We start from the raw sequence: 27464 nt of genomic DNA, 5'->3' as shown, positions 1-27464 counted from the left end.
GTCTGGAAATGATGGGGGCTGCTTATAATTTATGTGTCATCCTTATGCTTAGGGAACTGGTGTGTTTTTATTGTACTCTTCAGGTAAATGTGTGTGTAAATGTTGCAGGAGTACTCCAACGAGAGACTGAAGAAGACGAATGAGATGCTGCGGGGCATTAAGCTCCTGAAACTCTACGCTTGGGAGCACATATTTCACAGCAGTGTGGAGGAAACCAGACAGAAAGAAATGACTAGCCTCAAGTCTTTTGCCCTTTACACCTCCATATCCAGTAAGTCTGTTCCTTCACAGTAATCCACTGCTCAGCTAAGTGCTACTGAATTAGTAGCTACTAATGAGTTTACCATTTCTCTGTTGAGATTATTTCAGTTGCTTTAGGCTCTGATCTGTACTTCTCACTTTCCATCTAGTCAGACCCTGCATTTAATTCAGTAGAACTTTGCTTGTATGGGAAATATGCCTAAAAGAAAAAATCTGTGCTTCAAAGAATTGACTTTTTCTGGACAAAAGCTTTCAAAGGACAAATGTTTCACAGACTGTATTTAGCCAGCAATATTCTCTTCTAGAACACAGCATTCAAGAGGAAACTGATGCTGAAATTTATTTTTTGAGGGTTTTTTCTGCATTTTGCACAATTCAGAGCATACAAATAATATGTGACAGGCATTATCTTTGCACTGAAGCTCCAATAGACAATATTTACATATTCTTACTCAAAACTTGGATTTCTTGTTAAAATAAGTGATTGTTAAAACCATTTCTATATGCTGGAAAGAAAAGTATGAGCATTCTGGCAATTTCATCATTCTGTATCCTGATTCTTTCCTCTCCTCTTATTTTTCAAGCTGCTTTAAGACTTTATTGTGTTTTTAAAAAGATCTACAGCAAATCGAACTCTGTGTTTAAGGAGATTATATGCAATACCTATATAATTGCTATGGTAATATTTTAGAAATAATTAGTAAAGTCACACCGAAGAATATGTAATCTGTGAGATATTAATGAAATGGAAAACTTTAGCAAAAAGTTTTTGAGCACCACTAGGTACCTGTACAAATATCTCCTGGGATAATAAGGAGGCCTAGTTCTTATGATCACATAGGTAATGTACTCTAAGAGAAAGATCATAATCCCACTGAATTTAACTGACATTGAATTGAGATATTCCTTGTCTTCTGAGACCAGAATTTCTCTCTGGCAATCCTAAGCACTGTGGGCTTGGAGAGGAGTTTCTGCTTTGACATAAAACAGAATTTAGCTGTATGCTGTGTTACTCCCGGATCAACATAGATGGGTTCTCTTTGTCTGCAGTGCTTCATGTGGCATTAAAATCTATTTATAGTCAGGGCCAAGGGTTCAGCTGTAGGGCTGTGAAGGCTTATTGGATTTTACATCCTCACAGAGTCATTTGCAACAGCTAGGAGAAGGTGTATTCATCCCAGGGGTAATGATTATTCTGTGAAGCAATGACATAATCTGTATTATTAGAAAAACTTTAAATATTTACTGATGCTTCTTGAAACATTACAAGTTTGCAATTGCATTCTTATTTTGTATTAAATGTGATATTTAAGTATGGGCAGGACACAAGGGAACTTCTCAGTTGGGGTAAAGCAGTGCAGCTTTATGTTGATGGTGCTTATCATTTTGGCTTATAAAGGTTACTGTTATTTCAACCTAGGAGTTGCACCTTCAGACTTTGGCAGAAATTACATTTGTCTTTGCCAATTTGCACTTTTGCAGACTAAAAAGGGAATATAAATACAGGAGAATTTGCTCTTTTACCTTAAATATAATTAGAATGAGAGGCATAATCAGCCCAAAACACATTGGCTAATATTGTAGTGAACACATTATGTAATTTCTTTCGGAAAAAAAAATTAAAAGGCATTAGAGGACCACAGTTTTTTGTATTTGTGATCTGGAGGAAGACAGAAAGATGCTAGAATACTAAGACAGAAGAAAAGATATTTTTATATGTAGTTCTTTTAACAGAGTGTTGAATAGACTCTGGAATTCTTTTCTAAGTACACATAGCCATTAACAGAAATAAAGAATGTGGTTGGAGTTACTTTATTCATAAGCATTGGATTATAGAAAATATACCTACAAGTTTCAGGGCAGTGTTGGCTAGATTACAAGAAAATTACATTTCAAGACCACATGGAAATTGGATCTGGTGTGTCTCACCCTGTGCCAGGATCCTGGCTATATGTATATGGAATTGTTCATGTGTACTAAAAGAGCTACTATAGAAATTACCTCTTCCTATATTTTAATGAAGGGTCCCCACCAGAATCAAAGTTGGGTGACATCTTTGCAGTCCTGAATTTAAAATTCAGGAAAGACAGAGAAAGAAAGGAGTGGTTTTTCTACTTCTATGATTTTTTGCCTAATCTTTCAGAAGCAAAATAACTCCAGGCTTTCTCACAGGAAAATAACAGTGGTTACTGTTACTAAAATATCCAAACCAACTGAACATTTTTCTTGGTTCTTAGTCCACCTTTTTCCAGTAACAAAGTCCTTTTGACTCAAACGAATTAAACATAAAGTCTTTGCTGCAAAATAGAGTTATTTTAGAAAGCATTTGATTATTCTGGACACTCACATAATTGGAAAAAAAATTAAAAAAAAAGCAACCCCCAAATTCCAATGGCTTGTATTTGTTTGGTTGAAAGAAGTTTGAAGTCCTTGTATGGACTGGTGATTTCATATAATGGCAAAATTCAGCTCAGCTTCTTGGGAGCCACCAAGTAGTTTAGATGTCTTAACTGCAGCAAGCTTTGCCAAACCTACAGGATATTTATTCCATCCAGCTTCCTATTTGACAGGTATGATCTTGTACTGTGGACAGGAGTAGAGCAAGATCCATCTCTGAGAAGCTGATCAGCTTTGCTAGATTCTCTCACCAGATTGCTCCCTAAAAGCAAACCCATGTACTGCAGCAGTCTCAAAGGCACATTGCAAAGGCAAGGATTTAATGGCATTCAGAAGGACAGAATTGCAGGCAGCAAGCTTCCCTTCTTTACAATTTCTGTGCTTGTACCTACCTTGAGTTGATAAAAAGTGTGAGAACTGGTCAGGAAGTAGAACCACTAAAGAGACATGAGAGGCTGCTTTGTGTTCCAACACAGAATATTTTTCTCAGAAAAATATGTAGGGTTTTTTTTTCAGGGGTGAGGTGTAAACTGTGCATTTCTAGACTTTAATACATGTTAGTCTTTCAAAGCTGAAGCTTTTATTTTGTAATTGCACACTCTAACATACTTATATTTTTAAATTCTCCTCTCTGACAAGGAATAAGAGCTATGTGCAATAACTCAGCTATTTTATATAAGCATGACTACAGAATTTAGGAATGTGTTAGATATTCATTAAAGCTCATCTAAACGTAGGCAAGAGAAATATCTGACACTATATAGAGTCCTTCAGGGGTTTATACTGAGAAAAGGGTGACCAAACAGTCAACCAGAGGAGCCAATGACACTTCAGATTATGTAATTGGAGAGAGTTTTTACCGTTTGAACATGGTTATATCCGAGAGAAGAAAAGGACAGGCACATTTTAAACACAAAAGAACTGTCCAGCCTTTTTCTGTTACACCTGTACTGATGCCTGAGATCTATTTTAGTTCTAGAGTCTATATTCTTTCTCCATATAGTTTACTTATGTGAAATAAAGTCGAGTTAAGGTCAAAATGAAAAGGTGATGATTAAATAATATCCTCAGGTTGTGATAGAAGGGACAGACATGCAGAGTAAGAGTGTAGAAAATACCACTAGCAGTGGTGTAAAGCACTGTTAGTAAGTGGTAAAGCAGTGCTAGTAGCATTTTAGCATTTAGCATGTCTGAATGAAAATTGTTCCTAAATGTTCCTATGTGTTTTCCTTCACAGTCTTTATGAATGCAGCAATACCAATTGCAGCTGTGCTGATAGTAAGTATGGACTTTCTAAATAGTGTTAATTACAACTGCATTTTCAAGTGTAAGTGATGTGGAATTGGGTAAGGAGGAGAACAGGATACAAACTTGCTGCACATTTGCAGTTCCTCTGGGAAAGAATGGAAAATGCCCACTTGCCTTCTGGCACCAGAAGCAGCCCAGAGCATGCAGCACTCCCCCAAACTGTTAAGAGAGTATGAATTAAGATTCTGTAAATGAAATGGTTGTGAAATATGAAGTCTGTTTTCTTCTTTATGGCAAAGCACTGAGGATGATGTTTGTCTCTTTGTAGACATTTGTTGTCCATGCTCATCTGACAAGAAAGGCTGACTTCTCCCCATCAGTGGCATTTGCCTCCCTCTCCCTGTTTCATATCCTTGTGTCTCCATTGTTCCTGCTCTCAAGTGTGGTAAGATCCACTGTCAAAGCATTAGTAAGGTAAGAACTGTAAAATTAATATCTACCACCTGCCCAGTTTCTGAGAATGTGTCCATTGCTCATTTTACAATTTCAAGTTTGGAAATAGCACGGTGATTATTTATCTGTAAACTGGTCCCCAACTTCTTTTCCCCTCCATCAAGCACATAGAAGGGTAAAAGGTAATCACAGAAGGACATGTGATGTCATACTTTCTGATGAACATTAGTTTGAGTGTTCAAAAGCTAAAAAATAACAACCAGTAGAATTGCTATTTCACTGGGAATTTTAGTATCAATAGATCAGTGTAAAAACCTCCTCATGCTTTTTCATATGCAGTGTAACTCTACCTGACTGATAGGAGAAACAGAGTTTGGGTTTACTTCTTTATTAGGACAGCTTTGACCTCCAATGAAGCTGTCTGACGAGCTTATTTAAGCTATGGGACAGGTATTGGCCACCACCTCTTGCTTAATTTCCTTTGTGTTGCTTTGGAGATGGAAGGGAGACTGCAGCACAAGGCTGAGATTGCCTTCAGTGTTTGAAAATTCCCTGACAGTGCAAAGTCACAGCTGTGTCCTCTCTCCTAAGAAGTGTGAAATCTGAGAGCATCAGCAGCTGGCAGGAAATGTTTTGCAGCCACTGTGGTAGTCCCTAGAGCCATGGCAAATTTTCATGCAAAGATTACAGCCAGCAAAGTGCCTGGGAGCCCACACTGACTCTGCCTATTGCCAACAGGCATTTGTTTTGGCTTGTCAAAGGATTTCTTTGCAAATGAATTGTGCCTGCTAATGCCACAGGAACAATTTGAGAGTGATTAGTATCAGCCAAGTATTAATTGTTGCTAGCTGGGAGTTCTTGATGGGTTATTCTGGAGATAGCTTCTTGTTGGCAGGCTGTTGCCCTGCCATTTGTGGTGCAGGCAAAAATCAAGCTCTGTAACAAAGCTGACATCATCCCTGCTGGCTCTCTGTATCACCCAGGTAGTGTTCCAGAGTGCATTGCTCCACAGTGCTGGTGGTGCTGCCCTCCCTAGAGTGTCTCACCCTTCAGAGGAATATTTTGGAAGCATGTGCCATATATTTTCAAGCCATACAAAGACGTGGCTGCTGAAGTACTTTAGTAAATGTTAAAAAGCAGACAGTTGAGTTTGCACTAATTGAACACAGCTATTGTTTGCTTGCTGCAACTGAGTCCTACTGTTACACCTTCCTGCTTATAAGTAGCTGGTCAGGCAAAGGTGACCTAACTTGGCAAAGTTGTATTTCAGCTTTTTTTAGGCTGTGATAGTCTAACTGATTTTACCATGTTTGCAAAGACAGCTTCTGCTGGAGTGACAGGAAAGGACTAAGTGGTGCAGAAGATGATCCAGCAGTGAAACCAGCATGTAAAGGACAATAAAAGTGTTACTGGCTTTGATTCCCAGGCACTCCACAAACTCTGCTCTGTTAGTCTTGGCTACAGTTTTGATGCCTGATGCTATCAAGGACAATAATACTGATCAATAACCTTGTCAGTATCTTTAATTACTACACATTGCCCAATTGCAAAGCATTCCCATGGATGGGCATTGACACACTCAGAACCACTGTGTGACTGACAGATTTAAAGCTTCTGTTCCATGTAGGACCCCTGAAAATGTTCCAAGTTATGGGCTTGGGTGTCTTCTTCTTAGAGGAGCAACTGTTTAAAGTCTTTAGGAAGGTGACAAATCTGATACCTCTTTGTACAGTACTTTGGAGTTTTTAATGTGTGGAGTGTTTCTACCACTGAAAACTGAAAGTGAGGAGTCAATGGATACATTTCTTCAATGTGAGTCTTCAGGGACAAAGAGTGCAGTGTACCATTTTCAATCAGCAAAGGTTAAGCAGCAAGAGTGGTATTATGTCTCTTACTGGGTTTTATATCAAACCATCTTTCCAGTCAGCTGTGCAAATAACAGTGTTTTAATCAATATGTCCTTTCTGTGGCTTAAAAATAAGTTCCCCTCTGGAGATATTGGAATACTCAAATTGTGCTGTCAGCAAGAGCTCTGCAAAGAACGTCCTTTTTCTGTTCTTTAAGAGTTCAGAACAGTCCAGCATCCTCAAGTAAGAGCTGTTGCCTCTTAACACAAGATTTTCTCACAACTCTACTGTGTTTCTTCAATAATTGCCTCAGGAGGAGTAATTCCAGAAATATGCAGAGCATTGGGCTGGGGTTTGCAGAGAGTACAGACACCTGCTTACACAACTAGAGAATAAAATCAAATTGTTGTATGGCTTAATAGAGACATACTCTTGTTTGGATATATGTGGTCTGAGAATGTCTGTTTGCTGTCTTCTCTTCCTACCCCTCTAGACCCTGGATCAGATACATGGGGGACTTCTCTGTCTGTTCCTTCTATCTTCACAGCAATTTCTCAAATATCAGATAATATAGGTGCAGCTGCATATCAAATCCATATAGGCAGCATCAAACCATCATTTAGTCCATTGAAAGACATTTGAAATTTTCTTTTAAATATTTGGTTCACTGAACAAGAAGGGTAAGATTCCTAGCCCTGTTTTCCAGAGCTTTGTGCAAATAGATATTAATATCTCTAGCAATGGAGCTTCTAATCACTTCCTTTGAGATAAAAGACCTTCCCATTAAGGGATCAAAAATTGATCCTGGATCAATCATTATTCCTTTTGTCACATCCCAAATAGTTATTCTTCCCCTTTTTGTTGTTTAGATTGTAGTACCTCCTCTAGCTAAATTCCCTCCACTGAATCCACTAAGAGATCCACTGATCTCAGTCCCCAGCTGCCATTAGCAATCAATAAAGTTGACAGAAAAACTCTAGAACCAGTTCTCTCCTAGGGAGTCCCAGGGTGACTTTGATCTCTGCTTGCAGGCCAAGTGGTAGCTGTGCAGGGAGTCTGCCTCAGGCATTTCTGCAATGCCTGGATGCCAATGTTTTGGCATCAGTGGGGGATCTCATAAGGTTCTTAGGAGAAACTAAGTCTCTGTCTAAAGAAGAAATTCCTGGTAGTGAAATGCAAAATAAATCTTGGCAGGTGAATTCTTATTTTTTAAGATTGGCATCCTAACAGATTACCACATATCACAATGCTTCAGTGCCATTGTTTTTCCTCTTTCTCCCCAGTAAGCCTAAGTCTAAACATTGAAATAAATTTTTTTCAGCTCTTGTCCATAAATTTATTTTTAGGCCTTCTGGCACTTTATGATTTTGAAGACTTATTTCCAGCTAATTGAGCTCCTTTGATGTTGAGTTCATGATTCAATCCAATTCTTTCACAAATTTCATTTGGTGTTCCTGTGAGTAAATTAGACATACATTTTATAAAGTCAGGTACAGAGATAAAATTAATGCCCTGATCTGTTAAATGTCTTAATAAAGGCACATTATCTCTTAGCTAATTAAATCTTAAAGCAGCTAGTGAAAATTTTATGCTTTCTTCTTTGTTGCTGGTTGTCAGGATTCCTTTTATATCTCATCTGTTGAACACTATTCTGTTGTGGTGTATTCCTTTATCTAGTTACCTTATGCACATCATATTTCACCACAGATGGTTGAATTTGGCTCACAGTGTACAGCTTTTATAAGACTGTTCAGCAGGACTTACTGGGCCAAACTTGATCAGCATAAATGACTAAAATTCTATAAAATTCATATATGACTAAAATTGGGTGAGTGGTTTCAAAACAAGCCACTGCTGTAGCCCTTCTGTGTCCCACCAAATGCCTGAAAAAACTTTTGAGTGAGATCTTTCTGGTGGTGTCAGAAGAGACACGACTTGAGGAACATGTGAACAAATTGTTTAACTATCACTGTTAATAGGCAACAGGACAGGTTTTGAAAGCTTCCTTGAGTAACTTCCCATTGCACATTTTCATACACCTGTAACCAAACAAGAACAAACTGTGCCACAGACAGCAGCTGAAGTACAAGAAGGGATGCTCTGTAATAAACATTGCACTGAACAAAAGTTTTGTTTCCAAGGTTGAGGTGTCATTGTAGGGTTTTTTTCCTGTCAGTGTGCAGAAATTGAGTGAATTCCTGTCAAGTGAAGAAATTGGAGAAGAGCATGATAAATCTTCAGAGCTAAGAAGTGCAGATAATCACAGCAAGTACCAAGCAGTGGTGAGTAAAGTTGTCTCATTGCTGGTGAAGTGACTGCAGTCATTTGTACCCAGAATAAATTTTTCACTTCTCCATTTCCTACTGATTATTTCTTGCAATTGCAAAACCTCTATTTTAATACCCTGAACTGTATCATTCACACTATGGTTGCTAGAGTTTGGGACATTTTGCTGATGCTGCCACCAATTAGTGCTTATTTCTGTCTCTCTGATTTTGCACAGCCACTCAAGGTTGTGAACCGCAAGAGGCCTGCCAGGGAGGACTGGAACAATTACAGCTCTCACATGAGAAGACCCATTAACATCACAGAAGCAGATGATTTTTGTGTAAAGGTGATATGAAGGTCACTCTAATAACACTTATATTAGCTCACTAATAGTCACTTTTGTACTCTGATGGCAGTTTCAAGTTCAAGACCCAGCATTTGGTGTGAACTGTTAGACACTTGTGCACTTGTCAGAGATTAACCTCCACCTTTCTTGTATCTGTCTTCCTTTTTAAGAATTAACTACTAATATCTAGGTTGTAATTAGTTGCAATTATTCCTTTCGATTTCACCCAGCCATTTCCTATTTCAAGTGTTTATGTCATTAGCCCTGTTCTCAGATCCAAAATTTTTAACTCAGAACAGCCAAGGTTGGAAGGAACCTCAAAAGATCGTCTGACCCAATCTTTTATGTATGCCAGACTCTTTCTTCCAGTTCCAGGATCTGTATAGAATAATAGGATGAAGAAAATCGAAAGAATTTGTTCTAGATGTTCCCAAAATAATGTCATTATGGGTCTTACTATTTTGGAATTCCTAGTAGCCTTTCCCCAGATGAAATTAAAAACTAATTCCCAAAGACCTAACTTGTCTGAAGAAAAAAATTACAATTACCCACTTTGAAGACTGATGCTCTTGATTTGTTGTGGAAATGGCCAGAAGTAATAAAAATCCTGATGGTTGTTATAGTGATGAAGCTGTTTATTTAGGGAGCCTGCTAATACATTTGCATTTCCAGCAGAGGAGGATGAATAATTCAGTTTCATGGGACAAAGTAGGACAACTGGTAATGCTTTCAGGGGTTTTTTAAATACATGCTGAATTGGTGCAGGATGCTTCTTGAACAGACTTCCAGGAAAATAAGAGGAATATTTGAAAGAGAGTTTTGGGGGCAGTGTTGGGTCAAAAGACTGCCTGGAGTGCCAACAGTGTCACAAAGGAGAGGCCAGTGCAGTAACCTCTGTAAGGCTTGAACAGAAAACCAGGCCCAGGGATAATTTTTGGCTCCATCTGCTGACACCACTGTCACCAGCAGCCCTGGGTCAGGGAATTTGTGCAGGTGCTGCCTGTCTGCAGCTCATTGCCCAGGAAGGGACATCAGTTCAGAGAGGATCCTCTGGCTGCCTTTGGTAGTCCAGAGGCAGGAACACCATGCTCGCTTTTGCTCAAGATAGGAGTATCAGCTTTTCTCAAGGGTGTGATGGAAGTGTCCCCTTCCACTCTTCTTAGATGAAAAATTGTTGTACCTTGCATAGCTGAAAGGCTTTGAAGGCTTTAGTGGCTCTGAAGAAGTGAGAGAAGTGGGTCCTGTATAAATGTAGGCCTTTTAAAATTGTCTCCCATTCCTTGTTTCTCGTAGTATCCATGGAAATCTCCATTTAAAGTCTGAACAGGCTTTGTTTCCTGGTTTTAGTCTTTTTCAATGAAATTATTTCTGTATCTAGCAAAACCTAGATTATCTGAGAATCATGTCAGAAATACAAAGGAAAATGCTGTAATGGGCAGGATCATCTAATTTCATGGAAGGTTCTGCAGGTCTGCTTGGAATTTGGGTGGTGTAATTGCTGTGTAAGCTGCACTGTGTCTCAACTGACATTCAGGGCTCTGCAAAGAGCAAACTGAGCGTGGATGTAATTTCATTATATTATAGTCATTTCACTTATTACATGTGTCCACCTTACAGACAACAGAACAAGAGAAACTCTAAATGGCAACTTTTTTGCCCTTTCAAATTGTCAATAATTTTCTAATAGTCTAATAGTGCTTGTTTGAGTTCAGAGGTTTCTGCCCATCAAAGTGCAGTCCTTCACAAAGTCAGTCACTTGAAGATCCATTTCCTGCATTGGGCAAAGGCTAACTCTGTTCCCATGCTCAGTGTAATGAAAAAAGAAGTGTCTCTGATGTTGGGGGGAAAAAGTGAGCTCTAAATCTGGGTTTCTGTTTATCTTCTTTCTCCATGTTGTTATAGATCACAAATGGATTTTTCACTTGGACACCTGAAGGTCCTCCAGCATTGTCCAATATTGATATCCGAATCCCTCAAGGTACAAAATTACATCAGATAAACAGAATAAGATATTTTTCCATAGTTATTTGGTAAATCGTAACCTTATGTATACCTTCCTGCCTCACAGGGCAGCTAACAATGATTGTAGGACAGGTGGGCTGTGGTAAGTCATCTCTCTTGCTGGCCATACTTGGTGAGATGCAGAAGATCTCTGGGAACATATCCTGGACCAGGTAGGGGCATTTAATGTTAAATTCTAATTTAATTCAAAAATTCAGCTTGACTAGAGTGGTAACACAGAAAAAACTCAAAATCTCTCCTGGGAACTTCTGGTGTCAGGGATTTTCTAGATACACAGTCAAGATAAAAAACTTTACCTTAAGATCAGAAAGAATCCCCACCCAGGGTGAAACAAGCTGCCTATTCCATTCATAGGAAGGGACAACCATTCTTGAGCATTCTGCACTCCAGCAGCATAACCTGAGTGAAACTGTAACTCATTTGGAATTAGAATTAATGAGCTTGAGGTGTTGCGCAGCTACAGAATGATGTTTGCACTTTCAGACCTGAGCTGGTGTGGTTGCATGGAGCTCTGAAGAGGTTCTGGCTCACTGGGAGCAGTGCCTGGCTCAGATGTGTGCTCCATCCCAGCACCAGGCTAATGCCTGACAATTTGAGGAGTGCCTTTCAAGTGGCAGTGACCTCAGAGCCATCGCCAGTGCATCCTCCTGATCTGACAGGAGTGAGTCAGCCATGTCCTGGCCTCCTTCCCCAAGGGGACGCAGCACCTGGACTCTGATAGCCACTTAGAGATTCCACTCATGTCTGACTTGGGTATTGGCCTTGAAGGGAGGGAAAAAAATTGTTCTGAACTCCAGCAGCTTCTGTTGGGACTTCTTCTCTTGACCCTCAGGCAAGGTAACAGATGGTAAAATATATTGCAGCTCCTGTATATGGTTTCCAGTAAATTCCTGCCATCTCTAATACACAGTTTGATCAATATGTGTGAACATTTTTGGCCTGTTTATTTCACAGCAGCAGACTTCCTACCCCTACAGTCTGCACTTTGCCCTTTGGGCTATAATTATTTGTAGATAAAGCTCAACAAATTGCAGAAGTACCTAGAGAAACAATTAATTTTATTTCCAATTGATTGGGATTGAAGGAAAACCAACCTACCTATAAATCAAATCACACACTCTGATGGACAGAGGGTCATTGTTATGCAATGGATTCTGCAGCGATTTTGTGGAAGGGTTCTCTAAATTCCTTGAGTGTTTGTCAAGAGATATGATTTATATCCAGCCTTCATGTGTAAGCCAGTCACACTGCTGAGAATTGCACGTGCTTTAATAGCAATAATCTGTGGAAGGAAAGTTGTCTACTTTATAGGTGGGGAAAATGAAACATAAGAAGCTGACCCTTTCAGCTAGTGAGGGAAACAAGCACAGCAGCCAATGTTCCAGAATGTGGTGATCTATCCATGAGAATATACTTCCATAAGTAGAAAATCAGACTGGTGAGGAACCATACAGAATCCCTGCAGCCTTATTAGGTGAACTAATTTCATTTCAGCAAGGCTGTAATTTTTTACAGAGGACATAACATGATTAAGAAGTGTAATTTGAATGTCTGATGCTAAACTAAAACACATGACATGATGTTTCTGATCAGAAACTGTGGTGTGTTTTTAAATAGCACTTGTTTAGAAGTATGTTCTTCCCAACAGTGGAAAGGTCAGAACTGGTTTTCATGTCTTCTATATGTGCCAAAGTATCACAAGGTGCAATTCAGTTGTTATCACATTTGCTGTGCTATCTGTCAGATATGTAGAAAGGGACTTGTGGCTGAACAATCTGAGCACTGTAAGTGCTGGCTGCGCTGGGGCAGATTAGGTGTTGTCTCATCTTTCAGAGCTGCTGCCATGTGCACTGGTCTATTCAGAGTGATGGATGCAGCCAGTGTGGGCTGCACACTTGTGTTGTAAAGCTATCAGATGAAAGCTCCCTTAATTTGATAAGAAAATACTAATGCCTGACTGGGAACATGCAACCTTATCCCAGGTTCAAGGAGAGTAGTCTTATCAAGTAATCATCAGGGCTGGTAGCCCCAGCTCAGGCAATGAAAAGTGTAACCAAAATCACTTAAGTTCCTTGTTAGAGCTCTTTCTTTGGGAATGCTTGGCCTCAGTCATTCATGTTACAGAATAGACCTGAATTAGTTCATCCAAATTTCCTTCCCCTTCCCTTCCTCCAAGGTCATAGCTGTGAAGATGAAGGATGTATCCTGCTGACATGTCACTCAGTGCTCAGGAAATCTGGGTGCTGTTCCTGGCCCTTCCCTTGATCTAATGGATAACAAGTTATTTCCCTACTCTTTGCCTTCATGCTTTATAAATAAAACAGTACTAACTGTGTATCATTCTTCTTGTTTCTTACAAAAATTCTTTCAAACCCTAAAAAGTAATGTAGTTTATTCCTGGGCTAGGAGGGAGATAATCAGAAGTGAACCATGGCTCATTTGTGATATTTTTGTTGTGTTACAGTGTGTGTCCAGAAGGTTCAGCTCAGATTAATGCCTCTTGTCCAAAACAGCCTGAAAGCATCTCAGTATAAATATTTTATAATATGGTTAGGGATTTAACAAAAATAGAAGACTCATTATTTACCTTCTGTGCAGGTGGTAAATGGTAATGATTTGACCTGTTATTGAGTAAATAATTATAATATATGCCATACCAATTTCTTCTGGGCAGTATCTCACTTTTAATAGTCCCAATTCAAGTCTTGTTGGAGTAAATAATACCAGAAAACTGACCTAATGTTGCTCAAACAAATGTGTTGCTCAAACATAATTATGTAATTTTAAACAGGACATACATTCTTGCATGTGAATCTTAAGTCCTTACAATGTGAAGGAAGATAGAGATTTAAGGTTGTTAACAGTAGGTTTTCATCTTAGTGTGGAGTTGACTGGTTTAATCTAATTTAAAAAAATTAAAGTTGTCTTTATGCCTACATAGTAAATTGGTTTTTTAAAATACATGTTTACTGAAGTTTTCAGAAACATCCAAGTACTTAATTTTACTTAAGGGGGATATCAAAATCTGAAGGCTTGAAAATCTCAGTAGGCTCATCTTTGCATCATTAGACATCTAAAGTACCTTGACAAATTAGATCTAGACCTCATTATCAAACATATGTTACTTTGACATTTCAGCATCCTTAATTGCCAAGAGTATGTAGGAAAATGGGGAAGGAAGGGATAGGACAAGTGTGGAAAAGTTGGTTGACAAATTTGTGCTAAAACTCCAAATGGAGAATAATTGTTTTCCTGCTACAGAGCAGAAACAGAGATCAGGGAATTGATTACAATTGGTTCAGGGTCTTTATGTCATGCAGGGAAGGGCTGGAAAAGGAATTTTCTATTTCAGCCTATCACTAGTTCCTGTGAAGAATGTGTTTCTAGTTAATGATATGCAACAGGCCTATGGGTTTTTGGAGACTGGACCACTGTGGTCACTAAAGACCAGTGGAGTGTGAGTTTACTGTGGAAGAGCTTTGTTCAGTACACAGACCTTTGGAGTAAAGGTACTGGTGGCTGGCTGTGCTCTCAAATTGTACAGTAATTTGATTTAGATATGGTCATTGCTTATTATGCATAAATTTTATGGAAGTGTCTCAAACCAACTTTTGAATCTGCAGGTATAGTTTTCACTCCTGGATATTTATAAGCAAATTGTGTTGGCACAAAGTTAATGAGACTGTCCTCTTTAAAGCATCAAAGACTTTGTTCCTTCTTGATTTTGTTTATATCATTTGACTCACAGATTTTTCACTCTTTTGAATGGAACTGAATTTAGCATCACTAATAAGTATGCCCAGTCGTCTGTCAAAACAACTCTGAACATCTTTGTGCACATTCAAAAATAGCAAAACCAAAACCTGTCTGTCCTTTGGACCTGCCTACATTTACACAAGCACATCACCCCAAGGATAGGGCTGGACAGGACACAGTATGTGGCAACTGAAGGTGGGGTTTGGGGTTCACAGTAACCCATTATATGCTGTAAAATGCAATTACTCTTGTGGGGAAAAAAAAAAAAAAACCAAAAACAGTATCACAAATTATCATTTGGTTTTCCCAGAAAATGAACTTTTTATAATGGAACATCATTCTTGTCACAGCAGGACTTCTCAGTTCTGCTAGCACCTCCAGGACAGGGTGGAGGTGCTTTTATTTGAGTCAAATTAAGGTTTATAAGGTAAAAAGGGGTCACCAAATCTTCTTGCCTGATGAAATCAAGTCAGTTTGTGTAGAAGGAACAGATGCTGCACTGCAGCCCTGTGATAAGTAATGTTTGCAGCCTGTGCACTAAGTGGAATTTAATAGTTTTTCTTTCTGGGGCAGATTGCTTGTGCTCACTTAAGTAAACAATCTTTGCTTTCTATTTGTGATGCAGCTGCACTTCTGACAGTGAGACGGGGGAAGATTTCAGGTATGGTATTATATGCAATTATTTGCTTTACTGCTAAATTGATTGCAGTAGAAAAAACCAAAGGTTTCTAAAATCTTAAGATATAGAGTCAGAATTCTGAAAATCAGTGAAATTTTAACTGCATTATCTCAGGTTACAATTTTTGAAAGCACTTATGCAAATTATGAAGAGTTGAATTTCTGTTATGAAAGCATTGCCATTTGGAGATTTTGAAAATTCTATCCTGATATGTCTTTGAAAATCTTTCTCTAAAGATCAGAACCAGGTTATGTTACACTTTGAAAAATGCTATTAAGTATTTAAATGTCTCATTTATTAAAACAAATTCTCCCCATTACCCTTCTCTTCATTTATTTTCACATCCTGTCATAAGCTTGTTTTCTCACCTACCATTCTTCAGGCACACAGAGAAGTGTGGAGAGTAAGAGATTAGTCCATCTGTTGGCACAAAAATTATTTTTACGTGATTAACATAGCTCAGCTTGGATTTTGGGAATATTTACCAAATCAGCTAAGAACAAGGCTTTCTGATTTTGGGGCACAAACCTCCAGAATGGTAAACCTTGTAAAAGTGGTGATCCTGTTCCTGCTGGACTCAGAAGTTTGTTGTTGAAATCAGCAGTGTCAGATGGCCTCCCTTACCTTGACTTGGGCTAAATCCCGTGGCTTTTACTGACCAGAATATTTTCTTGGTTCTGTAATTCTCCAGCTATTCCCCTGCCTTTTCTTTAGATTTGCCAGCTTCTTCTCTTCCATGTGCTTTATTTCTCAGAATTGTTGCCTGAGTCCTGCAAAACTGCTGCTCCCATCTGGGAGTATAAGAGGAATTTTCATGTACCTTGTGTCTAAGTCTCATGGTAAAGGATACTTTGAAATCTTACAGTCCTTTCTGTGTTCAGAGACTGAAGTTTTTGGGCCAAGTTGAAGGAAAACCATTTGAACCCATTAAGATACAAGAGAAGTATGGTCAGAATTAGTCTCATGTTTGAAACTGGTATGGAAATAGGTGGGGAAGTGTGAGATAAAATGCACAACAGTATGTCAAGAGTATTAAAAATAGGAAAGAATGTTAGACTGGATGAAAAATTACCTACATTATCACATGTTCTGGGAATCCTGGTTGGTTAAGTGCTATAAGAATACCTTTTGTGGTTTTGTTGCACTAACATCCTGTAGAACGTTTTTGGTGTTCTCAGAAGAGAATTTTGGGTCAAAGTCTTTTGAGGTCTTGAGCATTTACTCATAGGTGTTGGAGGCTTTCTATGAAGTTGTTTAGCACTTCTCCAAACTGAAGCTTTAACTCTACCCTTTTTAGGTCAATATCATGTAGCACAGAATTTTAGCATAAAAAGAACTTTATTTCTGTTATGCAGTCATTTTGCTGTATTTTTAATTGTAGCATAGTTATATTAATTTGTGGTGTTATTTGCACTGTTTGAATTTTATTTTTTTTAAACCCTTGTGTTTGTTTTCTACAGCCCAGAGAAAGAATCTCCTGTTGATATGGAAGTCAGGTACAACATTTTATAAACTAATGGGAAGCTCCAGAGGTCTCTTCCAACCTCAGCCATTCTGTGACTTGGTGAACATTATTCAGCAGTCTGTGCACTTAATGAGTTTAAAATTCCCCCTTAGAAGACAAAGATGTCTCTGTATACAGCTACTGCAAGATCTAAAAAAAAAACAAACAGGTGACCCTTGAAGTTTAATAATGGCAGGTAGATTTCTTCCTAAATGCTCAGGACTGGCAATACCAGAGTGCTCCAATACTTTCCATCAGGCTGAAAATACAAGAAGCATATTTTTGCATGTGCAGTTGTAATACAGAACAGTACACATTTCTCTCATATTTGAAGAACATTTGGATTTGAGTTGACTGGTAGTAGAAGTTAATGAATTGTGCAAAATAATCAAGACAAAACTGTAGTCAGCAATCGCAAAACACAGAGGAAAGGCTTTGCAATATATTGTTTCCTCCATCATCATAATCCTAACTCCATTGCATTTTAAGTGCACCTATTTGCTTTTAAAAATTGCCAACATCTCAGATTTCATGGGTTTATTAAGGCATTGAGATTCATATATGAGTGTTCCCTTAACTATTTTTGTTTGATCTTGGAGATCTACTGCACCTCCTGTACTTAACAAAATGAAATGTGAAAGTAGAGATAGATTAATAAGTTTAAGCAAACAATCTTCACAACAGAATGACTGAAAGAGTAAGGTTGAAGGGACCTCAGGGGTCATCTGCTCCAACCTCCCTGCTCCAGCAGGGCCATCCCAGAGCACATGGCACAGGATTGTGTCCAGATGGTTCCTGAGTGTCTTCACTGAGGGAGACTCCACACCCTCTCTGGACAGTCTATCTGTTCCAGTGCTCAGTCACCCATACTGCAAAGAAGTGAATGTTGTTCCTTTTCATGGTGTTGTTTCTGATTAATTAACCTGGTTCATAATTAGTAAACAGGCTTGCTTCTATATTAGACATAGTTCATAGTCTCCAGGGAGCTCAGGGAAGTTTTCCGTATTTACTGCAAGGCTGAATTTTTTGTCTGCACCTCTGTGATAATTAAGAGGCTGTGGTTAGTCTGTTGTGTTATCAGAGGGGAAACAAACACTCCATTGCTGAAACACACAGTTATTTATGCAGTCTGGGGACAGGAAGCAATCACTTCCCGCCACAGAATAATCCCTGAAAGTCCTGTGTCTCCTAAACCATTGGTTTGTATTCAGTCCTAAAACTGTGAAACCTTATGGATATTCAAGGCAGACTTTCGGAGCAAGTCTTGCACACTCCATTGCAGAATATTTTGTTCTCTAGATTTTCAGCCATGTGTTTCTCACAGTTTCAGTAACAATTGTTTGATTGTCTTTACTGTGTGCAGCACTGTGGACATGCAATAGATTTCATATATGTGAAAAAGAAGCTTGCAAGCACTTGCAGGCTTTTTGTGTATGTCAAAATATGATCAGTCCTGATATGCCATCCTAGTGTCAGTTTGCAATTGGGATTAATTTAGAGGAATTTACTAAATCCTCAGTCCATAATCACTTTTGGCAAGCTCACTGCCTGTTGCCAAGTTCCTTGCAGTAATGAATTCTCACTGATGTCCTAAAAGCAGAATGTAATCCAAATGTGAGTGATATTCCCAGACATTGTGCTGGTTCTCAGCATGGAGTGCATCACACTGGTAGGACCCATATCTTCACTCAACCAAAGAACACTTTCTGCCAAAGTTGTAAAAGCTTTTTCCTCGCAACTTTGCTGATATTTTTCAAGAAGTAAATTAGCAGTAACTTTTTGATCACATTGAGAATTAAGAGCTGCAAAGTCACAGTTTCAAGCAATGAAAAGGAGGGGAAGGGAATACATCTTCATCTTGGAATGCTCAAAGCAATTTTTTCTCAATCATTGGGATGAAAATTTCATACAAACTGAAAAAGTGCTGCTTTCTTGAGGCAGACCTGAATGCTCTTTGAATTAGATTTTGGGGCTGCAGGCTGGGCTGCCTAGGGGTTATTTTCTGTCTTTTTTTTTTCTTTTGTTTAGCTATTTCTGTTTCATTTTCCAATAAAGAAAATGCATAAAGCATAATGAAATTCTGGCGAGCCATCAGAAATTTCAACGTGGAAGCATGTTAGCAGAATAGTGGAATTGTATGTTCTTTCAGGTCATCAACAAAAATTGGATCCTATCGTGGTTTCTAAACAAGCTTTGTAAAAGCCTGAAAAAAAATGAATAGGGGAAGTGACCTTAACTTGTAAAGAGAAATGAAATGTACTTTGTCAAGTCATGGTTTGAATTGCTTTCAGGTCCAACTAGAAATAGGTTGCCATAGTGGCTGTCTAGCAGACAAAGGCTACGTTTGGGTGAGAGGTCCTGTCTTTTTATTGGATTAACTGATAGAGCTGGGATGAAAACAAATATGCTTTTAGGCATATGATCCTTCTATCTACCTTTTCTGTAGGAAGGATGATATGCCAATGAGTTTTCCAAAAGTATCAGTTGCTCTGATAAAAGATGGTGCATTTCTCCCAGCTCTGCCTTACTGGGATCCTTAATGCACCACAGACAACAAAAACACAAGTTCTCTAACAGGCAGAACTTTCATTTTTATTATTAATAATAATAATAATTTAATAATTTCTTTTAAGTAATATGTGCATAGTGAGTAAAATCCTGTTGACTGTACCTGGTAAATTGTCCCTTCTGATGATACATTATGAGGGCCATTTCACTGGGGGAAATTTAGCAAATATTTTTTTGTCTGTATTCTCTTTTCTTGCCTTTATAGGCACAGAAATGACTTACTCATTTACTTTCTAACTCTAGTTCTCTTCTAAGAATGGGGGGGGGAAATGGGAGAGGGAACTGCCTTTGTGCATGTGTAGAGTTGTTTGGATCTTTTTCAAACACTTTATCTTGCTAGAATGTCCCTCCTGAAATGTGCTGCCTAACTAGTGATCTGCTACACATTTAATTTTTTACTTATCTATCCAAACAGAACTGGGATTCAGTCTTTGGTAATTTTCCTCCTGCCATCCACTCTGCTCAAGAGGCAGCTTTATTGAGCTGGACTCCCCAAATCCCACTTCACAGTAGGAGAAGAGGGAACAAAGTGAAATTCAGTTGGGTAAACAATTCCAGTATTCTGTCAGAGATTTATCATCTTATGTATTTCCATGATGGAAAAGCTATTGATTGTCCTAGAGAAAGAAAGGAAAGCATTTTTGAAGACTAATTACTAGTTTCTTCCTTTACAAGAAAATGGTTTCCAAAAGCAGCAATTTCACTGGTGAGCTGGGAACTCCTGTGTTTGTTTTCTTCCCAGGAAAAGAGGTGCAGTAGCTTATGCATCCCAGAAGCCTTGGCTGCTCAATGCCACAGTGGAAGAGAATATCACATTTGAAAGCTCTTTTAACAAGCAGAGGTAACAGGTTCCAGCACTGTTGTGTTTTACTCCCCTTCTCCATAAATATTGGGGTCGTGTGGGTCGCACATGGGGCCCCATCTCCCTGTAGGAACAAACCTACTGCACCTGCCTGAACATGACAACCTCCCCTTTTGAGCACGCTTTTCCTGAGTGACACAGGGGACAGGCTTGGTCTCACTTGAACTCAGGTGTACAAATGTTTCCATTTCCAAGGATTGTATTTGTTTAGCATGCAGTGTTCTCTCATGTGATTGACTAGTTTGCCTCTCCTGGAGGGACATCACCTGTTTGGGAGTGGGAATATTGTTTGTAAAGAATTAGTGGGCTGCCTTTTTATTCAGTATAAATGCCCACATTGTAAAATACTTGGAAATCAGTTGCTGGTATTCCATTCCCCACCCTTAAAAGAAGTGGTTGATTATGTATTTGCATCCTGCACTCTTTTTTTTCTGTTGTCCTTGGATATTGAAACAAGAAACAAAGGCCCTGGGTGTGAAAACCAACTGCTAAAAATAGCAATATACCTTGAAAGAAGTTATGTTTGTTTTTCCTGGGTTTAACTATTTAACATTTTATTTGGGAAGCTAACATAAGATTTCAGCTCAGCTATTTCTAAGCTGAAATATTACTTACTTGCCTGTGATTGAAAGAGATCCCATTAGAACAATTAGTGGCTAACAAATATGTTTTCCACTGTGTGATTTTTTCCAGCTGGTTAGTTTTTGTTCCTCTGCAGGTAGGAAATGTGCTTCTCCAGCAGTATCTGTATGGATTTTGTTGCCTTTTTTGTTTCCACAGGTACAAAGCAGTAATTGATGCTTGTTCCCTCCAGCCTGATATTGACATTCTGCCTCACGGAGACCAAACCCAGATTGGAGAGAGGGTCAGTAAACAGCTACAGGCTTCTATTTTTGGTTTAAATATATAGAGGGGGTTTATTATTTTGTTGGTTCTTAAAATCTTACAGGTTATTTGGCAACAAAGGTAATCTTTTAGTTAAGTGTATGTTTGGGTCATTAGTCTGAAAGCTCATTGCTCAGTGAACATGGAAACACTGTCGTTTATGTGAGGTGCAATGATTTAAATGTGCTGCTATCAGAATGTTTGACTGTTCTGCAGCTGCTATTGCAAATATCCTGACTTAACAGGATATTTTTTGGTTTCTTTAGAAGTAACAGAAAAATAAATAATAATACATAGGTATATTTTTACAGCTCTTTCACTTACAGAAGGGCAGGTGTTTAATCAATAGCTTTATCATATCAAGGAAGATTAGGGAATGATGAGAGTGGAAACAGAAGTCACAGATTTGTAAACAATTTACTCTAGCATATACTGGCACTGGTACAAACAAAAGAACCCCAAAAATGCCCCCTAAAACACCACAAGGATACATTACAGGCCCACACATTGGAAAAATTTCTCATGTTTCCCTGCCCAGAAAAGTCTTCTATGGATAATCCGATCAGAATAAGGAATATGAATATTCAGTTGATGTTTTCTTTAACTGTCTGATTGTTTCTCTCCTCCTTATCTCCAGGGTATTAATCTGTCTGGAGGGCAGCGCCAGCGGATCAGCGTGGCACGAGCACTTTACCAGCAGACAAATGTTGTGTTTCTGGTGGGTAGTGCCCTTCTGTTTATGCTCCATGCAGAAGAAGGAGCTGCTTTTTCATTTAGAGTATTTCATGGGTCACATGCTGAACATTGTGTTTCACTGAGCTGAGCCAAATGTGCACTGTGTGTTTTATATCTCTTGTCAGCTAGCCTGCAGGTAGGAAGCATTTTGTAAATGCTGCAGACAGACAGGTATTGCACATAGAATGGCTGATGCTTGTCCTCTCAGTATGTTGAAAATTCAATTTGACCCTTGCTTTTATTTTTCAGTCTTAGAAATGTAATAGTTTCAGCTGTATTCATTAATTTCCTAAGCTGTCTCAGGCCTAAAATTAAAGTTACCTCATGTCTGGGGTGTTTCCTTTCTGCAACAAACGAAGCTGCTTTTGCACCCTGAACTGCCTGTTGTATATCCTATCCCAGCTTCAGCTATGGAAAGAGAGTGAGAGCAGGTTCTAACACCTTCTCAGGTCGGAAAACAGATGCATCCTATGCACTCACTTGTAGTGAGCTTGCTGGCTTTTCAATTTAGGACTTCCTTCTTGTGCTCAGTTTTCTAGAAGGTTTGAATCCAGCTGTTATGACAGTGAGACATGAATCATTAGGATTAGAAAAGCTGTGCACATTAGATGTCATCCCTAAAAGAAAGGGAGGCTATTTAGACATTTCCCTGTAATTAAGCTGATCAGTTTGTGCTTGCTTCATGTGTAGGGCATTTCCAGGCAAAGATCAGAGTGCAGGAAAGTAGGGAACAGTTGGGTCAGGTGCTGCAAATCAGCTGATCCACTGTTAGTCTGTAACTTGGTTTTGCCCTTTTTGTCCTTCTGTGAAGGACACTCAATAGCCTCCTAAAAGCAGCGGGTTCTCTTATGGTTTGGCGGTGGAAAAACACCTACAAATAAACTTTATTTGTGATGCTCTGGTTTAATAAACTAAGTGAATCTAAGTGTCCATATTTATCTTACTGCTAATTTCAGATATTTTTGATTTCTAATGAAGCCTGGGTTTAGTGTAATATTATAGTATGAAATAGTAACACTAAGTAAATCCTACAGCCGGTATCACTATTGCAAGCAGAAATATCAAATCAAATCACAAGCTTTGTGATTCCGTATAAATAGGATTAGGTAGAAAGTTTCCCAAAAGATGGTACAGATTAATTTATGCCTAAATGAATTGCATATAATTGACTGATTCAACAAGATAATGTAGGTCTCAAATCAAACATCTGAGCTGAGTCAGCAAAATGAGCAATATTGCTTCTTTTGTGTTTTTTGTAATTCTTTGTTAATAGAGTATTGATTTATGAAACAAAAAAAAAAACAAACCAACAACTGAAGGCAGTGATGTTCAGGGGAAACAGAAATATGCTCATTGTCCCTATCCCTGGAGCAGTAATGCAATATCTGCCGCAGACCCACACTGGGACTTTTTCTGGAGCCTGACAGAAGCCATGCTCTCCAGCTGTGTGGGCCATGAACACATCTGGAGAGAAGGAGTAGGTTCCAGAAAACCCTACAGAATTGTAGAATTGACACAGCTGGTGTTACTCGGTGGTCTCTGCAAAAACACAGTTCAAGGTTTGGTGTTCTGTAAATTAAAGAAACTGTTCCTCAGCACAATTTTGATCTGATGGCCTCTTTTGTGTCTCTCTGTTGATCTACCTGGGTTTACTGATATTAAAACCTGTCAGTTGCCTTGGATCCCACGAGTTCTGGCTCCAAAACCTGACCCCTTATCCTTATGACAGGATGATCCTTTTTCTGCCCTGGATATCCACCTGAGTGACCATCTCATGCAAGAGGGGATCCTGAAGATGCTGCGGGAGGACAAGCGGACGGTGGTGCTGGTGACCCACAAGCTCCAGTACTTGCCCCACGCTGACTGGGTAAGGAACCTCTTCTCAATTTTTCTGTGGAGGAAAAAGCATGGCAGGAACATGTCTTGCTGCAAACAGTGCTTTCACTTCATCTCTCCACCAAGTAATAGTTCAGTGAGAAGATATGTAATAAAGATCTTTTGAAAATCAGCCAGTTAGGGGACCCATAATTTTGATATTCCCATCTTGGAACACCTAAATATGTTGAATTTTCATAGAGCTGCTTCTTGATACTCTTATGAAAGCAGGTGACATTTAAAATATATTGAATATCCCAAAACATTTGTTATATTGGAAAATTTTGGCTAATTTTTTGATCTCAAACCAGTGAAATATTTGAATAACACCTTTGCCTCTGCTGGGATGTTACTAGGAATTTGTGCTATCACAGGAAAAGGTTCATTTATGGAAGGTGGATATTGAGAGGTATGGAAATATAAGGAAAAACCCAGTGTTTCCCTATGGTTAGTTACTAGTATATCCAGAACATCTTTGCCCGTTGTGTGTGGGCAAAATGTTAAGAAATCTGTAGTATTTGATTGTTCTGTTAGGTTTCTTTTTTATATCTTCTACTTTAATGGGGAAAAAAATGGAGGTATGCTTTCTATACCAGTTTGTAATTGGAAATGTCAAAAAGATGAAAAGGGAATTTTTAGGGGTTTGGATTCTTTCTTTTTTAATTCATTGGTTCCCATTGGCCTTGCACTAGTTCCTGCAGTTTTTCAGCCTCCCAGGTCTCCTGGCCCATGGTGATTGATGACTGCAGTTATACCTCCTAGCAGGACTTCTCGCCTTCACATCCTGCACAGGCTATAGCAGCAGTTTCCTGGTCTCAAGAAATAATCATATTGCAACTGCTTCCTGAGCTTCATGCTGGCTTGCAGATAGACATTCATCTTGTTCTGATCAGGTGTTTGGTGGGCAGCAATTGTTATTTATGGTCTCTGCTGTGACCTTGTCCCTCAGTTGTTTGTTTACATTTAGAGTTACCACTGTTCTCAACATAGTCTTGGCTTTCAAATTAGTGTCTCTTGGGATACAGGAATTTTCTGCCTTCTTCCCCTCCTTATGAGTCCATCTCAACTTCTTTTTTATTGTTATATATCTGCAATTTTTTAAAGGCTATGAAGGCTATGGCTGTTCTTCAGTGTAATTGTTTTAATTTTCTTTTTGAATGTAAGACCCATTTCTAGGTTTTGGTGGTTTTAGGAGATGTATGAAAATTGCATTATTTTTATTATCTTCTAGATGTGTGATTTTTTTATGAAATAAACTGTTTCAAACAGTAGCACAGGAAGGATTTGTATAAACTTTATAATAAAAAATATTTATTACAAAATAATTCAGGTTTTTTCCCTAAGTGTAGGTTTCATTAATCCTTAGCAATTCTTACCCAATGGAGTGAAGAGGGCATATTTATTTTATTGAGAAATTTTAAATAAAAGTATGGTTTGAAGTGTGTGTCATGGTCCCCCTAAATATTTTCAACAAAACCTTCAGAAGAATTCAAGGTCCAGCCCAGTTGTAGGTTTCCTGAATGAATTGATCACAAAAAGATCTTGTTTTCTTTATTTTTACCTTCTCTCTGGTGCAAATTCATAGCAATAATTGAAAGTAAAATCTTAGCAATAAATTAAATAGTTTATTTTCTCACTCCCTGCCTGTGGAAATTTCTGAGTTTCCAAGGAGAGAGAAAAATGAATAGTGCATTAACTCTTTTGTGATGATGGAGGTTTGCAATCTGCATGCCTCATTTTCCAATTGTCCCTGTCAGACCCAGAGTGGTGGTAGCTACGTTGTGTGTAACGTAGTTACACTGACACAAACTGGAAACTGCTCCCTGCAGACTTTGTCTTGCCTAGATATTTTTCATTTCCAAACTGTGCCCACTATTTTATGCTTTTAAAGCTTTAGGGATTCAAATTGCCTAGCTCTTTCTTATCAGTCTATGGTATCAGAAAAGGAGCCAGCATGCTCATATCTAATTGCCTGAATGAGGGCAAAACCTCCTGCATTCAGTGTCTTGCTAAAAGCTTTTTCCTTTTAGGAGGTAAGAGAGCTCTAAAATCTTATCTTGCTAATGACTTGTATTCAGGATCTGCTCACAGGGATCCCATTCCTCTTTCTTAAAAGCAGCCTTTTCTGAAAACATGGAGTGCAGGAAGTTTCTGGGTTTTCAGCATCTTGAATGAAGGGGATAGAGCCAAGAGATAATGCCACTGTCTTTTTAGAAGACAGATTTGTTTGTGGAAATATTATTTATTATAGAGAAGAGAAAATCCTGTCAAAGCACAGACACATAGCTTTAAAATAAATAGACATACCTGGCTATTTATCTCAGCACTTGTGTTTCTGACTTTTCAGATAATTGCAATGAAAGATGGTAACATCCAGAGAGAAGGAACACTCAAGGACATTCAGAAATCCGAGACTGAGCTCTTTGAACACTGGAAGACATTAATGAATCGACAAGACCAAGAGCTGGAGAAGGTTTTTGATGGGCAGGGCAATCAATATGTGCAAGAAAATGTTGTGCTTTTTTTTTTTTTGCCTTAGTTTGAAAGGTTTAACAGGAATTGACATACTGTGTGTGATGTCTAACTTAATATGAATGAGTATTGGTGTTACCATTATTATTTATCTCTTAAGATAAATTTCTTCATCTGCACATGTCATATTTCGTTGATACTGTTCTAATCATTCTTGATAGGAAGCCCTATCAAAATATTGCCACCTGAGGAATATAAATATGGCCATTTTAGGGAAAGCTTTGCTAATATTGACAGTTGGTTTTATAACTATGCCTGAATTTATTCATTGCCTTGGGTGGAGGCTTTGCAGAATTGCCTGTATCAAGTTCCCTAAAGGATGAAGACGTTTTGTCTTTCATGCTTATAACACAGGAAGAATGAGATATTAATCTTAGATCTTATCAATTCAGGATAACTTTCCAAGTTAAGATTCCAGGAGGGCTGGGATTGACAACCTGAAATGAATGTTAGATATTTAATTTATGTCCTTTGGTTTTATACAGAGGTAGAAAATCAATCACTTATGGCTGCCTACTGTGAGATTCCCACTTCTGTTTTTCACTGAGTTTTATTACAAGTATCATTTTTTTGTATTGTTCTCTGGTTAAAAACACATGAGCTGTGCCTTTTTCAGGAAACAACTATTGAGGAAAACCCTGTTTTGGAAAGAACGAACCTCCGGAGGACGATGTATTCCCGGGAAGCATTGCTGAAAGATGATGAAGAGGATGAAGGTAAAGGGCACCCTTTGAGCCCACTGCCAGTACATTACTGTTTCACTGTTAAATGATATTAGAATGAATTAACACCATTCAAACTGGCAAGAGAACAAAACGTTTTTCATGTGAGTTGTGATTTATAGGAGTGCTTGTTTCCATTGCTTTGACCTCTGGACCAGAGTGATTGCAAGCATTCACAAGTCATCTCTTCCTCCAGACTGTTGAGGCTTTTTCTTATAGGCAAATATGATTTAATAATGAATGAAGAATAGTATGCTGGGTGAACGTCACCTGTCAATAGCTAAACATACTTGCTTAAGGTCTTACAAAGGAAAAAGATTGCAATTGATTTTTATCCAGCCAGTGCTTTCACATTGCAAAAACACGGTTGAAGAAATTGATCACCAAGTGCTGAGGGTTTTTGCATCTTTCTAGTATGCATTACTATTAAGTTCAGCAGGTTAATACATGCAGTTCTGAGCAGGTGCACTGACCTTAAAGCCACCCTTTATCCTGGATAGGAAT

The 27464-nt window shown here is 38.6% G+C and overlaps 1 protein-coding gene across 1 annotated transcript in view; it reads left to right on the top strand.

Annotated features, from left to right (window-relative positions):
* Positions 1–27464, top strand: part of ABCC8 (ATP binding cassette subfamily C member 8) — a 73703-nt gene that overhangs the window by 25853 nt on the left and 20386 nt on the right. Inside the window, exons 10-24 of the mRNA XM_030949721.1 lie at positions 109–271; positions 3896–3936; positions 4235–4380; positions 8383–8488; positions 8710–8820; positions 10723–10798; positions 10889–10994; positions 15224–15259; positions 16738–16773; positions 20092–20190; positions 20992–21076; positions 21734–21814; positions 23561–23698; positions 26054–26179; positions 26855–26954. Of these exons, the coding sequence (XP_030805581.1) occupies positions 109–271; positions 3896–3936; positions 4235–4380; positions 8383–8488; positions 8710–8820; positions 10723–10798; positions 10889–10994; positions 15224–15259; positions 16738–16773; positions 20092–20190; positions 20992–21076; positions 21734–21814; positions 23561–23698; positions 26054–26179; positions 26855–26954 (1450 nt within the window). The remainder of the gene's footprint in view (positions 1–108; positions 272–3895; positions 3937–4234; positions 4381–8382; positions 8489–8709; positions 8821–10722; positions 10799–10888; positions 10995–15223; positions 15260–16737; positions 16774–20091; positions 20191–20991; positions 21077–21733; positions 21815–23560; positions 23699–26053; positions 26180–26854; positions 26955–27464) is intronic.

The sequence above is a fragment of the Camarhynchus parvulus genome, chromosome 5 (genome assembly GCF_901933205.1).
Source record: "Camarhynchus parvulus chromosome 5, STF_HiC, whole genome shotgun sequence".
Taxonomy (NCBI): Eukaryota; Metazoa; Chordata; class Aves; order Passeriformes; family Thraupidae; genus Camarhynchus; species Camarhynchus parvulus.
Note: the sequence above shows the minus strand (reverse complement) of the source record. Positions and strands in the feature narration are given on the sequence as shown.